This window comes from Maylandia zebra, linkage group LG7 (genome assembly GCF_041146795.1).
Source record: "Maylandia zebra isolate NMK-2024a linkage group LG7, Mzebra_GT3a, whole genome shotgun sequence".
Classification (NCBI taxonomy): Eukaryota; Metazoa; Chordata; class Actinopteri; order Cichliformes; family Cichlidae; genus Maylandia; species Maylandia zebra.
The window spans coordinates 28,178,491-28,194,216 of NC_135173.1; the positions used below are offsets into that span (position 1 = coordinate 28,178,491).

A 15,726-nucleotide genomic window follows, 5' to 3' on the forward strand; every position below is an offset into this window, starting at 1 on the left:
TACACATCCTGGACGGGGAGGAACACTGGTTTGAGCGGGGAGTAAAGGAGGCCATTTACATGAAAATCGAGGAGGGGGCCTAAGGGTACATCTTTCACCATCTTGTGATGCTGTGATTGCAGCCATTCCCCAACTCTCTGTGAATGATACTCATGGCCATTGATCAATGAGCTTTGGTCAGTGGTTGTTGATCAATGGTCATGACAATTTGCATATTAATGATCATGAAAGTGACCTCATGGCCCATTGTTAGTCAGTGGTGCTAGTTTTCATCATTATGCAAAAGTACTGTTTATATTGTTGGGTAAACCTGCAGTCAGCTGAGACTGAAGAATTCACTTGGATGACGATGAAACGTTTCTCCCACTGAAAATACTAACAGAATTAACTTTTTAGGGCAGCTAGCGTTTGGTGTCCAGCCTTTCTCTGTAGGTATCTTCACACCTACTCAGCTCCGGCTTCACACTGTATCCTTCTCAACATATCCTTGATCCCAGAGATAAAGATTCCTTTCTTTTCATTCACTAGGATCTCCAGGTCACTGGTGATCCAGGGCCTGTTGCTGAGAAAACAGCATAGAGTCCTGATTGGGATAATTGTATACTCAGAGAAATTTATATAATCAGTGATGTAGTTTGTTATGTTGTTGATGTCATCCTCATGTGGATCACAGAGCACATACAAAGCACAACTGAGTGGCAACAGGAAGTCAGGAGCATGCTGTTAACCTGGTCCTGGTACCACAACCTGGTCCTGTTAACAGTAACAAGTGGGGTGAGGGCAGTGGCTCTATATTAAATCCTTGCATGTATGCATTCAAAAGGACCAGAGTTTTATAGCCCTTTTCCATTAGCACCTACTCAGGTCAGCTCGGCACAGATCGATGAGGTTTTTGGGGTTTTCCATTAGGTCAAAAGTACCGGGTACCTTTTTAGCAGCTACTGGCTGGGGTTCCGGCGATCTGAAAATGTGACATCAACAGACTTTATGCCATTGATTGGCTGGTCAGTGGCGTCAGTCAATGAGTTATGAGTGCATTTTCTTTATGAAAATCAAAAACGCTATTTTGAAACCTGGCAATGAAGTAAACAGCTGCACAGAAACAACACCATGGTCCCCGTCTGACGAAAAGCTACAGACTGAGCAGCTGGTATACCATCAGCCCAACGTCCACCTTTGTTGTAGTGTTTATATCCCATCACAAGATGTTCAGCCACGTTGCTATAACAACTCCATGCACATTAGATGGTACTCAAATGTAAATGAGAAGCTGAGTAGTGCAACCTCGAGCCAATCCAAGTAGGTCCTAATTGAAAAAGGGCTTTACTTTCCTGTGTTTTGCAGTCCACAGTAAACCTTAAATGTTTACGGTTTTACTAGCGTTTATGTTGAATGCTGCCATGTTGAGTTTGCTAACTGGATAGTTGGCAGAGTGGAGTCATATTTATATAGTTAAAATCAGCGCTGATGGTGATGAATGCCACTGGATGCCTACACTGTAGGTCGCGACAGTTGTGTGTCTGAGTTTTAGAGGTCTACAGATGGTGCAAAGTGCAGCTGCTCGCATTTTAACAAGAACTGGGAAATTTGAGCACATTAGCCCTGTACTGAACTCTCTTCATTGGCTACCTTGTCAGGTTTGAGCAGATTTTAAGATTTTTCTATATGTCTTAATTCTACAGCTTTTAGTTTTTAAATTTTTTATTGTTTTTAACTTGTATTGTGTCTCTTACCTGTATTGCTATGTATCACTTTTATTTTATTTATCCCTTTAGTTGTACAGCACTTTGTTTGAAAGCGCTTTATAAAAAAAGTTAATAATAATAATAATAATAATAATAATAATAATAATAATAATAATAATAATAATAATAATAATAATAATAATAATATTATTACTGATGTCGCTTGCCACTGCTCCATGGTGGTAAATACTGCTCACTAATAGTGCAGGAGAATTCCTGTGGTAAATAATAGCCTCAGCTAAAAGTTCAGTTTCAGGCAACCAGAGATATTCCTATGTGCACATGTCCTGGATTGCACCACCTTTCATTAAGAAGCACTACAATGTCTTCTTGTTTCTTCTTACTGCTCAGCTTGGTGTCTCTGTCAGCCTGAATAATGAAAAACCTGCGTACGCAGCCATGTCTCTGTGAAGTGTAGCAGACTGCACTCACTTTCCTCTCTCATGTCTTATTAGCACCCACAGCTTGTCCATCATTCTAGCCTTTGTTTTGATTCCTAGCAGGGTAGATAAATTCACTATCACTAACAACACACCATAATATTTATGTTTTGGTGCTTAAAAAACACATCTACGGATAGAGACTGATCAATGCTCTGCATATGGCTTATTGAGTGAGTCAAAAATACACAACAGTGGCAGTACAGATGAAAAAGAAAAACGTTTTACTACTGTTTATGTTGCATGCTGCCATCTTGGATTGCTAGCTCACTTCAAATCTGAGTTGATTTCCGACTGGGAAGTCGGAATTTCCAATTTCTGAGTCGTTCAGGAAAGCACCATAAATGATGGATAATGAGCCAAGGAAAGCAAATCTAAAAGAAAGGCACAAGGGACAACAAACTTTTAAAATAAAGAAGAAAGTTTGAAAAGAAACCAAATGGGGAAACACAGTCATACAAATGAACTTAATACGCAGAGCAGAGTGCTCATCAGCAGTAACCACCTCCATCATCACCACTATCACCACCACCATAATCAGCAGAAAAAATAAATACGTTTAAAAAAGCATATTTTGGTAGGTAAGGTCTTCTGTGTTCCAAGTGTCACAGTGTACAATAAACTAACCAGTTTTTTTGTTTTCAGGAGTGAAGAGAGGACCTTACAGGAATTTGGAATTACCACTAACAGCACCATAAGAAGCACAACATGGAGCAGAAGTTACTGATGAAACAGACACGTTTTGTTTTATTGGGACAGTCACACCTGAATAGGCTGCACTGCAAATCATACAGACTGATGGTGTGATGTCATTAATAGACCTTTATTTGCTATTAAGTTTAAAAACCAGTAAGTGGAGTAAAGTGACTAATGACCCTGAAACTAGTTTTTAAGGGTAGTAAGTCAGTATGATTAACTAAGAACTCCAACTGCTATTTTATGACAACTATATTTTTCCCTAAAATTCAGAACTGACATAATTAACAAGCCAAACAAAACCTTTTATTTACAGTTATATTAACAGTTAGAAAAGCTGGTCTAGTAGGCCAAGATGGCTGACCACTACCAGAACAACATATACAACCAAGGAGACTACCCTCTTCAGGAAGACGATGCAGCAAGTGATGTGACTGAAGGACATGATGAAGAGGATCAGATGTATGAAGGAGAATATCAAGGGATTCCACATCCTGATGACACAAAGGCTGCACAGAGAGCTGCATGGTGAGGCACTGCATATTTAATGTTTCTGGGCACTCTCACTGTAGAGTGGTAGCTGGTGGTGAGGGGGTCTCAGGAAATCTGAAAAATGGATCAGTCATAAATGGATTTACAAGTTTGTGCCATATCACAGAAACTAAATAAAAAGGGCCACTGCACTGGAGTTTAAACTTTGTTTTATATTTAATAATTGTTTTACAGTCTGTTTAAATATTAGTGTACATTTTTTAGTATCAAAATATACTGAAAGTGTCTGAACTAAAATGCAGAATCATATATAATACTGGATTATAATTATTATTCATTATTGTGCATATTTCTTTAATGTTGCAGAGGGAATATACTGCTATTTAAGTTTATCTGTAATAATAAATAGTATATCATTAAAATCAGCAACCCCCCCCCCCCCCTTCCCCCAAACTAAACGTTACTTAACCCTTTCATGCATAATTATGACAGCCTCAATTAGGATTTTTTCTTAAGTATATATATCCATCTTTAGGCATGAAAAGGTGAATAAAGTACTTAAGAAAAAAAATCCTGATTGAGGTTGTCATAATTCATGCATGACAGGGTTAAATAACAATAATTACAATGAAACACGTCATATATCTATAGTAACATTAAACGACCAGTGGGTGGCAGGGTATGGAGTGACACATCAGTGTCCAGTGTAGTGGTTTATGTGCAAGTATACCATCAACACTGACACAAGTACAAGAAAACAGCCTTTGAATAGCTGTCCACTGTAGTGACCACTATGCATGAAAGGCTTAAGCTTAGATAAGAAAAAAAAGTCAAAACACTGTAAATACAGGAATGCAAAAATTAAACCTCAAAAATTGGGCACAAAACCTAATAATTTCCATGATAGCATATCTGAGAGTGACAGCAATAATAACCAGATATAGGGCAGGGATAGCACAGTAGGTAGCGTGGTCACCCCATGATCAGAAGGTAGGGGGTTTGAATCCACTGAATGGCTACCCTGAAGTACCCCTGAGCAAGGTAGCGTCCATACACACTGCACCCCGGGTGCCTGATTTGTGGGCGCCCTCTGCAGAGAGAGTAATTTCCTCAAGAGATCAATAATGTATTCAGTATTATCATATATTCAGGACAGTGTAATCAGATCTGGTTTTCAGTGTAATCAAAGATTCACATTTTCTTTTGTCTTCATGGCTTCTTCCAGGGCTAAACCTCAAACAGGTAGCAGTGCAGCATCTGATCTAGAGGAGTTATCTGAGCAGTATGAGTACATCATGGAAGAATGTGGTCATGGGAAATTCCAGTGGATGCTCTTCATAGTGCTGGGCCTGGCTCTAATGGCTGATGGAGTTGAGTGTTTTGTGGTTGCATTTGTTCTACCGTCTGCAGAAAAGGACCTGTGTCTGTCCAATGCAGAGAAAGGAATGCTGGGTAAGCATTAGCTGTAGTGATTGTTGTTTAGAATAAGCACAATCCGAGGTCCCTTCCTTCTCAATTTGAGCACTCAAAGTACTTCACACATTCATACACTGCCTTTATCTACCTTCACACACACACCCAACTCACCTGTTAATGTATCAGGGACAACTGGGGATTCAGTATCTTGAATACTTTGACACATTGACAGGAAAGGATGAATCCTCCAATTTTCCAACTGGTAGATGACCCACTCTACCCACAGGTGCACTACATCTGTGTTGTTCTGTCAAAGCAAGCAGTGCTTGTCCAGCCGTATTTGGACAATGAGGCAGTTTTGTATAGTGGCTTTTAAATCAAAAGTGGAAGATGTAATTGAAGTGAGGACTAATTCAAGGGGTTTAACAAAAGCATTTCATTAACTGTTTAGGGAGCTACATTAATTTTCATAAAAAGCTCCACATCTCAGGGATTCATACCCAGATGAGGCCTGTTCCCTTTATATTATCAAAAATGTAGAAAATAAAAGATCTGGAGTATATTCCAGATCGATTAAGTGTATTTGCTAGCTTTTTTATAAGAGTCATTTTATAATCAGGTTCTTAGGTGCTTGTACTACTTCAACAGTGTGCCTTAAACAATGCCAAGGTGCCATAACATCAGAAATGATTTTTTTCCTAATGCTTCACCAAAAGCATTATTACTTAAGCTGGAGAATATTCGTTTTCCTTTTTGCTTGCAGCTTTTAGCTGGTAGTTTTTTCTTGCTGTCAACCCAGGCACATGAACACAGTAAGTCTGTTTGCCTTATCACAATAAGATGTTGATGTGATAAATGGGCACCACAATAGATTTTTTTTTATATATATTGAAATGTTTCAGTGGCAACAGATTAAGATGTACCGGAAGGTGTTAGTTATTATATCACCGATGAGAAAAACCTGAAAATGACTTTGCAGTAGTCAACACTATATCCAGGTATCATACCAAGATAATTTGGCATTGATGAGAAATCTCATGTAGCTCCCTCTGCTGTGACCCTTTCAGCTACTGATGCAATTTTTCACCCCAGTAGCAAGGCTGAACGTGTAATAGACACGCCAGTCCACCGAGTCCACTTCACGCTTTGCCTCCTTAAAATGTGAAATGAATACGCATGCAGAAGTTGCATTACCTGCAGGGGAAGATAATATATTAGATACAAGAAGTCGTTAGTGAACAAAAAATGTCTGGGCTGTAAGTGAGGCTTTCTTTTTACCTCTGGTAATTGTTGAGCCAAATGACTCGAGATGAAAACGGTATTTTTCTGAGGAAAAGTCACCATGTGAATCAGGTTTTCGCTTGTGATGTTTGTTAGTTTCTATCAGTTTAAAATCTAAAAAGTAATAAAATCTTAGTTTGTGTGAACTGATGCAAACAGGAAGAATAAGTTATTCATGTCTGTAGTTGTTTGTAGGTCAGTTAATTTCTCCGCAGTGAATTTAGTAGTCAAGTAAAGTACTACACTTTGTTTAAGAAAGGTATTCGTGTAATATATGTAATACTTTACTTTTTTTTCTTTTTGAGTAATAACCTTAACAGCAATCTCAACAAAAGAGGGGAAATGCCTCCGACACACACAAACATTTGACAACGCAGTATGCAGTCAATTTACACAAATGTAATGTAATGAGATGCTGCTTAGTGATGGTGGTAACTCTCATTGATGAGAATGACAATCAATAAACGCTCGAATCAACAAGTGATATAGATAATCGAATCGGAATTGCTAAATTCTTATCAGTTCCCATCCTTATCCCCCACTGGTCACAGCATATGGCTGCTGCCTGAGCCTGGTTCTGCCAGAGGTTTCATAACATCAGAAATGATGTTTCCTGTTAAAAGAGAGTTTTTCTTTTTTTCCCTGATGTCTGAATTTTAAGGTTTTCTATTTATTAATGTAGGGTGCTTACCTTCCAATATAAAGCACATTAAGGCGACTGCTGTTGTGATTTAGTGTTTTATAAATAAAACTGAATTGAATTGCCAAGGTTTGATCGAAACCGATATTGTCTGTTCGTGTTCAGAATCAGTAGAGTGACACACCAATTCTTTTTGTACTGACCTTGAAAAAAGCATATGGGTGCTGCCCAGGTGTCCCTGGACCTTTGTGAAACAGATATTTTACACGTGGTGTAAAATATCTGATGATGAGTCACAGTTATCCTGTGTTGCATGGCCATCTGTACACTGGTTTAAAATATTGTCAGCATGCCAATCTGGCACCAATCAATGTTAAATGCTTGCCTAAGGCTAAAGCAATCTGCTCATGAAAGTCCATACCAAACAAGGTAAAGAAGGAATTTGATTTCATATATTTCTGCAGAGCATGTTTGATAATAGGTGTGTCATGGTAGAGTGTGATGAAGTGAGGAAAAAGCAAAAAAGTGATCCGTTTATTTAGGCTGGTATAAATCCATGGGAAAGAAAACAAAACCAAATTTAAGAGAAAGTTAAATAAATAAGTTGGGAACAAACAGCCAGAATACACAGTGAAGACACAAGCAAACGACAAACTGAGGCTTTAGATATACACAGACACAAAAGGCAATCAGGGAGGAGTAGAAACACCAGGGTAACAGAGATGAAACCAATCAGATGTGGTTTTGATTTTGAGTATATTGAGGTTTTGCAACATATCCTTAGTATTAAATAATTTGATATGGCATCCTCTATTACTTCTTCTTTGTGCAGGTCTCATCGTTTTCCTGAGCATGATGGTGGGAGCATTTCTGTGGGGAGGACTGGCAGACAAAGTTGGCCGTCGGCAATGTCTGATTCTGGCATTATCTATAAACTGTATCTTCGCATTTATGTCTTCCTTAGCTCAGGGTTACAGCTTCTTTCTCTTCTTCAGACTTCTTTCTGGCATTGGGTAATGCACACACACACACACACACACACACACACACACACACACACACACACACACACACACACACACACACACACACCTACAGGGCAGTGGACACTCTTTCAATGATGAGATGTAATCATTATGCAAATGTACTGTTTATAAGGGGGAAACCTGCAGTCAGCTGAAACTGAAGAAGTCACCTGATGATGATGAAATGTTTCTCCTACTGAAAACGCTACATCCAGATGCACAGAACCAACTTTCTGGGACTTTGATTCTAAAAGCTTTGATTCTTACATTTTCAAGCATCAGAGTCCAACAAAGTTACATTGGCTTCAAAGACAGTTTCACTGATGCTGGTTAACAGGAGCTAACAGCAGCGTTACCAACAGTTCAGCATATCCTCAACAACTCACCTCAGTAATGCTCTCATCAGCCGAATTGAGCTTGTCTGACTCTCTGACTGTCGGACTCCTTTCACACAGTTTTAAAGCCTTTTTCAAAGTAAATTAGGGTGGATGCTTTTTACCCCACATTAACAGCTGAGGTAAACAGTGGACTGACAGCCATCCAGAGATAGGGATGGCTGTTGGATCTAGAGCTGGTCCAGACAGCAGCAGAAACACACTAAACAGCCTTATAAGCTAAAGTGTAAATGTAATATTTTGGTCTCTCTTAGTTAACTAAAACACATTTGTCCTATAGCAGCTACCATAGTGAAGATTATCATCTGAAGCTGGAGTAAAACACACCTTAGTTGACTGGAATCTCCTCAACCCAAGTGCAGAACATTTTTTTACACAGTGTAGAAATAAATGAGGTTCCATATTGAGCCAAATTGCATTCACATGGGACACATTTGTTTTCAATGTTTTTCTTATAATGGTCATGGCTATCTTTTCTAATTTAGCCAAGACAAGTGTGTTTTCTGTCAAATTAAGTTAAATTAAGTTTGCAGTTGCTGTGCTTTAACTTACGAAGGTGTCAAAATGGTGTAATTTAGGTCATTGGGTTAAAAACAATACACGTAAAAGACTTAAAAGTGTTTGAGAAAGAGATCTGGATTGTACTCTTGATGAGGGAGCATGGAATTCAATTATTTCTGAAAATGGGCTTTAAATCAGGGAGGCTAGAGGTAAATTTATCCGATATAAAATTCTCAGCAGGTACTATTACATACCAACAAGGTATGTTGGTAAAGATGACGTGTTGGAAATGCCAAGAAGCAAAAGGATGCTTTGTGGGAATGTCCAGTGGTCTTCCCAATATGGGAAATTGTTTTAAAATACATGGAGAGCTGGGACAAATGTAAATTACAGAAATCACCAAGATTGTGCCTACTGGGGGACAGGGGTGAGGTGCCACATCTAGATAAAGTGACACGTGTTCATCTTATTTTAACACCATTGAAAGAATCTCAACCCTGAATGTGTGGAGGGAGAGAATGACTGAAAATGTGGCATGTGGGAAAATGCTGGGAAGACTGAGCAGCAAAACACAGATTCTAGTAGAACAATGGGACAGTTTTTGTTTGTTTGTATCTACAGCATCCGGGTAAGTTATAGTTTGGATCAAGTGTCTTGTGTGTGCAACAATAATCAAGCACTGGTTGATCCCTCTGGTGTCTCTCCTGGAATTTCTAAATATGAACTTCTTAGATCAAATCTTCTGAACTGCTCATCTGACAGGAGACAAAGGGAAGAACCACTTATCTATTCGGAACAACCCATTGTGGCGTCTAGTCACCGTTGTTCACATCTATCACCCGATGTCCAGCTACATCCTGTTATCCTCTCTCTTACTTTTCTACATACACGATTTAAAACAAAGTTGAAACTTTAAAATCACTTCATTACATTTTCTTCTTTTCTATGTTGTCGTGTAACATGACTTCTTAGTAATTCCCATTTGAACATTCAGTTACATATGGATGCACTTCACTTCATGTTTCATTCATTTTATGCAATTTCACTTCAATTAGATTTATCGGTAGCTCATTCTCACATGAACATCCATCTGCACATCTTTTTATTTCAAATGCTTGGGAATACTTTTTCTCTTCAAAACTCTGTAAATATAATTTATTTTATTAAATCATACACCTCAAAGTCAAGAATTATTTTAGAGTTACCTTAGAGTCAGACAACCCACCCCAATCTTCTTACATACACATATACGCACATAACCTCCAAGGACACAGTCTCCACACGGTCTCTCACCACACGACTTGCATCCATGTTCCATTACAGTGATGTTGGTCATGTTTCCAGACTGACAGCACTTCAACTCCAGTGACGCTGAAGGAGGCCAAACTGAATTCTGGGGTGGCAGTGCCATCAAATGTCACCTTGTTGCGGTTTAGAATGTGATACAAATTTCAAATGAACTCTTGTTGCCTCCAAGAAAACGTCGGCTTTGCTCAGAATATCTTTACACATCTTTGCTCTGTGATTTTCAGTGGACGTTTTCTAAAACACAACCTGCTTTTGTGTAGCATCTGTTTTCTTCATTTTTTTGCTCTGGGGGAATATAATAATCTTTAAAATAATGTTGTGGCTGATTATTATTTAAATAATAATCCTTACTATCTTCTTTTCTGTCTTTGCTCTCAGTATTGGTGGCACAGCACCGATCGTGTACTCGTACTTCTCAGAGTTTCTTCAGATGAACAAGAGAGGAGAGCATCTGTCCTGGTTGTGTATGTTCTGGATGATTGGTGGGATCTATGCTTCATTCACTGCCTGGGGAATTATACCCAGATATGGTAAGACAGTTTTAAAAATGAAAAAGGATACTTTACATTCTTGCTTGTGAGCAATACTGACCAGTGAGTGCATTCACACCTTTGGTGGATGTGGTTTAGGAGAAAATGGAGCTAGACTTCTTATTGAAGAGCTGTGGTTCAGCCCCTTACTATGCCAGTCTACATGCCACGTATATTTTTAAATACTGGTTGCAACCTTTGAATAAGAGTGGAAAAATATTGATATATTCATTGCTCTTTAGATAGATTTTTGACACATTTGTAAATACAGTGGGGCAAAAAAGTATTTAGTCAGCCACCGATTGTGCAAGTTCCCCCACTTAAAATGATGACAGAGGTCAGTAATTTGCACCAGAGGTACACTTCAACTGTGAGAGACAGAATGTGAAAAAAAAATCCATGAATCCACATGGTAGGATTTGTAAAGAATTTATTCGTAAATCAGGGTGGAAAATAAGTATTTGGTCAATAACAAAAATACAACTCAATACTTTGTAACATAACCTTTGTTGGCAATAACAGAGGTCAAACGTTTACTATAGGTCTTTACCAGGTTTGCACACACAGTAGCTGGTATTTTGGCCCATTCCTCCATGCAGATCTTCTCGAGAGCAGTGATGCTTTGGGGCTGTCGCCGAGCAACACGGACTTTCAACTCCCGCCACAGATCTTCTATGGGGTTGAGGTCTGGAGACTGGCTAGGCCACTCCAGGACTTTCAAATGCTTCTTACGGAGCCACTCCTTTGTTGCCCGGGCGGTGTGTTTTGGATCATTGTCATGTTGGAAGACCCAGCCTCGTTTCATCTTCAAAGTTCTCACTGATGGAAGGAGGTTTTGGCTCAAAATCTCACGATACATGGCCCCATTCATTCTGTCCTTAACACGGATCAGTCGTCCTGTCCCCTTGGCAGAAAAACAGCCCCATAGCATGATGTTTCCACCCCCATGCTTCACAGTAGGTATGGTGTTCTTGGGATGCAACTCAGTATTCTTCTTCCTCCAAACACGACGAGTTGAGTTTATACCAAAAAGTTCTACTTTGGTTTCATCTGACCACATGACATTCTCCCAATCCTCTGCTGTATCATCCATGTGCTCTCTGGCAAACTTCAGACGGGCCTGGACATGCACTGGCTTCAGCAGCGGAACACGTCTGGCACTGCGGGATTTGATTCCCTGCCGTTGTAGTGTGTTACTGATGGTGACCTTTGTTACTTTGGTCCCAGCTCTCTGCAGGTCATTCACCAGGTCCCCCCGTGTGGTTCTGGGATCTTTGCTCACCGTTCTCATGATCATTTTGACCCCACGGGATGAGATCTTGCGTGGAGCCCCAGATCGAGGGAGATTATCAGTGGTCTTGTATGTCTTCCATTTTCTGATGATTGCTCCCACAGTTGATTTTTTCACACCAAGCTGCTTGCCTATTGTAGATTCACTCTTCCCAGTCTGGTGCAGGTCTACAATACTTTTCCTGGTGTCCTTCGAAAGCTCTTTGGTCTTGGCCATGGCGGAGTTTGGAGTCTGACTGTTTGAGGCTGTGGACAGGTGTCTTTTATACAGATGATGAGTTCAAACAGGTGCCATTCATACAGGTAACGAGTGGGGGACAGAAAAGCTTCTTACAGAAGACGTTACAGGTCTGTGAGAGCCAGAGATTTTCCTTGTTTGAGGTGACCAAATACTTATTTTCCACCCTGATTTACGAATAAATTCTTTACAAATCCTACCATGTGGATTCATGGATTTTTTTTTCACATTCTGTCTCTCACAGTTGAAGTGTACCTCTGGTGCAAATTACTGACCTCTGTCATCATTTTAGGTGGGGGAACTTGCACAATCGGTGGCTGACTAAATACTTTTTTGCCCCACTGTAGATAGTTGTGAATCTATTCACAACTATCTATTCAATAGTGAATCAATAGTTTTTTTTGTCAGCCATAAAAAGCTAATCAGTTGTAACTTTTGCTGCCCTCTTGGCCAGGTCTCCTTTGGAAAGACATTTTAATCTCAATGAGACTTTTTATTTATAGGATAATGAAGATGGATGAAATTAATCTCAGTGACCTCAACCTCATTGTTAGAGGTGCAACCTGTTAAGTCTTACATATCAGCAGCACAGTAGTGCAGTGGTTAGCATTATGGCTAGTACTTGTTAAGAGAACTATCCCAGTGACAAGGCACTGTGCTACTAAAGGTGCAATAGGAGTCTCTATTTTGAATGGCTCTACAATTTCACACCAATACGATTCTGTAGGTTATGGCTTTCTGCAGGTTTTTAGTGCTGGGGCTCATTCAAACCTCAAAGTAATGCACAACGTTATCCTGTAGTTTTTGAGTTGAGCTAGCTGTTGAAAAACAAACCAAAACAAAAGATTTCCTCTGTTCTGTCTGGACTAAATACCCTGAACAGTCTCAGCTGCAAATACATACAATTACAGTAAACTCAGAGAGGAAACATGCATCATTTACCACCTGCATTGCTTAATGCTGCTCTGAATCACTGTTTATGATACATTTCTACTTCTGACAGTTTGAAGTAAAACCTTAGTATTTTTCTCAAAACTTGTAAACAGTGATTTGTGTGTGTGTGTGTGTGTGTGTGTGTGTGTGTGTGTGTGTGTGTGTGTGTGTGTGTGTGTGTGTGTGTGTGTGTGTGTGTGTGTGCGTGCGTGTGTGTGTGTGTAGGCTGGGGCTTCAGTATGGGCACAGAATTTCAGTTCCACGCTTGGCGAGTGTTCGTCCTGGTTGCGGCTCTCCCTGCAATTGCTTCTCTGGTTGGACTTACCTTTATGCCCGAGAGCCCACGTTTCCTCCTGGAGGTGAGACTGTTAGCATAGTGTTTCTTTGTACACCTGCCTGCAAAGTGTACACATGTGGAAAGAACATAGCTGGCATAGTTGTTAATCAATTTAAAAGAGACGATGAAAGTGTTTTTGGAGATCACCGAGATAGTTCACATTCACTATAGATGAACACTGACAACAGTTTTTTTTTCTTTGTAACGTTTTTCCATGGCTGTGTGTAAGTTTGAATACATCTGCCTGTGTTTGTTTATGGAGCAGAATGGCAAACATGATGACGCGTGGATGATCCTAAAACAGGTCCATGACACTAACTGGAGAGCCAAGGGGCAGCCGGAAAAAGTCTTCACTGTAAGTAAATGATTTTAATTAATAATAATGATTCTTATTGCACTTTCGAATAAACTGATTTTCTTATTTGATGGTAACTTTTTAAATGTTTATTTTCAACAATAAAACGAAACCGCTCAAGGATAACTAACAGCTTACGGCACGCATTAATGTTAAGTGAAGATTTTCACTTTTTTATAAGTGTCATATCTGAATTTACCTTTACTTACCCATGCACTGACACGTAAATATATTGCTCTAGTGAGATATTTAGTAACACAGTCATTATTCTGGTACTGTCATGGTTTCCTGCTTCTTTTTTTTTGCGTCTAAAGAGACATCTGTGGCTTTTAATTTGTTGATGGAGCAATAATCTATTATATTTATCAATCTGCTTGTATTATTGGCTGAGTGTCTGCCCTTGATAAAAAGAAAAAACTGTTTGGTCAGAATATATTGTGAATGGAGTGATTTTTTTCTAGCTGAATGGGAGCATAGGATCTTTGCCGGGTTTAAGTATTAGACTAATGATGTTTGTAGATAGCGTCTAATCGTTCTGAATTTGAGTGACCATTCTGAAAAAAGTAGGAGCCGGTGTAGGCCAAAATTCTTTGTAAAATTATGCTGAAAACTATCTTGACCTGGGGCTTTATTTCTCATGAGATGCTGTTGGGCTTCATCATTCAGACATTGAAAGCGGTGAATCCAGACACACAATCTGTTCTTCAGTTTTAGATTAGATGAGATAGATTAGATTAGATTAGATTAGATGAGATAGAGCTTTATTAACCCATCTGGTGGGTTTCTCTGGGAAATTCAGCTTCCAGTTGCAGAACACCAACAGAAGTTGCATATTACAGAGTTAGAATATCAAATAAAGGGGAATGAGGGAGTGCGAACATAAGTATAAAAATATAGCATATATACACAAATATAAATACTAGTGCTGTCAGCGTTAAGCTTGTTAAAATGATGTTAACGCCATAAACGCATTATTGCCCCGTACGTGGGGCTGCACAATGCTAATGCATTGATGAGCTAACCACGCTAACACGTTGACTCCGTGCAGCCCCACGCACGGGACGATCCGCGTTAATGAGCTAACGGAGATTTGTCACGTTAATGCGGTTATGGCGTTAACGTCATTTTAACAAGATTAGCGCTGACAGCACTAATAAATACAGAATATATCATAGAAATAAATAGGAATACTAGTGAAATATACTCATTAAAGAGATGTAGACAGCCAAAGTCTAATGCACATTTCAACAATTGCAAGACTATTGCACAGTGATTATTGCACAGTGAAAAAACACTACAGCTTAGTCGCCCTCCTTTATCCTCCTGTTTCCCCTCACTCTCCCCTCCAGCGAGGAGTTAAACAGTTTGATGGCATGTGGGACAAAGGAGTTTTTAAGTCTGTTGGTCCAAGATTTTGGGAGGAGCAACCTGTTGCTGAGCAGACTCCTCTGGTTGTTTATGACCATATGCAGAGGATGCCCAACTTTCTCCATAATGCCCTGCAGTTTCTTTAATCCTCTGCTCTGCCACTGTCACCAGAGTGTCCAGCTTCATGCCAACCACAGAGCCCGCCTTCCTGATTAGTTTTTTCAGTCTGGATGAGTCCTTCTTTACTGTGCTGCTCCTCCAGCACACCACAGCATAGAATAGTACTCCTGCAACCACCAACCGGTAAAACATCCTCAGGAGCTTCCTGCAGATGTTGAAAGACCTCAGTCTCCTGAGGACGTACAGGTGCTGCATGTTGCATGACCAATGCAGTTTGTTGTCCACCCACAATCCAAGGTACTTGTACTTGTTGACCACCTCCACCTCCTCTCCCTCTATCTGAACTGGCAGTGAACCTGGTCTGGACCTCCTGATGTCCACAACCAGTTCCTTGGTCTTTGAGGTGTTGAGTTGCAGGTGGTTTGTGCGACTCCGTGTAACAAAGTTCCTCACCAGCCTCCTGTACTCCTCTTCCTAATCACCCCAGATACACCCCATGATGGCTGTGTTGTCTGCAAACTTCTGAAGGCATGATTCAGAGTTGTAGCAGAAGTCAGAGGTGTACAGGGTGAAGAGAAGAGGGGACAGCACAGTTCCCTGTGGTGCCGCAGGTTAG

General features: G+C 39.9%; 1 protein-coding gene across 1 annotated transcript in view; it reads left to right on the plus strand.

Annotated features, from left to right (window-relative positions):
- The window catches only part of LOC101470431 (synaptic vesicle glycoprotein 2B), a 48,573-nt gene that overhangs the window by 3,514 nt on the left and 29,333 nt on the right, over window positions 1-15,726 (plus strand). The window contains exons 2-8 of the mRNA XM_076886177.1: window positions 2,831-3,034; window positions 3,198-3,409; window positions 4,599-4,825; window positions 7,543-7,723; window positions 10,318-10,469; window positions 13,156-13,289; window positions 13,533-13,622. Coding sequence (XP_076742292.1) covers window positions 3,237-3,409; window positions 4,599-4,825; window positions 7,543-7,723; window positions 10,318-10,469; window positions 13,156-13,289; window positions 13,533-13,622 — 957 coding nt within the window. The 5' untranslated portion in view covers window positions 2,831-3,034; window positions 3,198-3,236. The remainder of the gene's footprint in view (window positions 1-2,830; window positions 3,035-3,197; window positions 3,410-4,598; window positions 4,826-7,542; window positions 7,724-10,317; window positions 10,470-13,155; window positions 13,290-13,532; window positions 13,623-15,726) is intronic.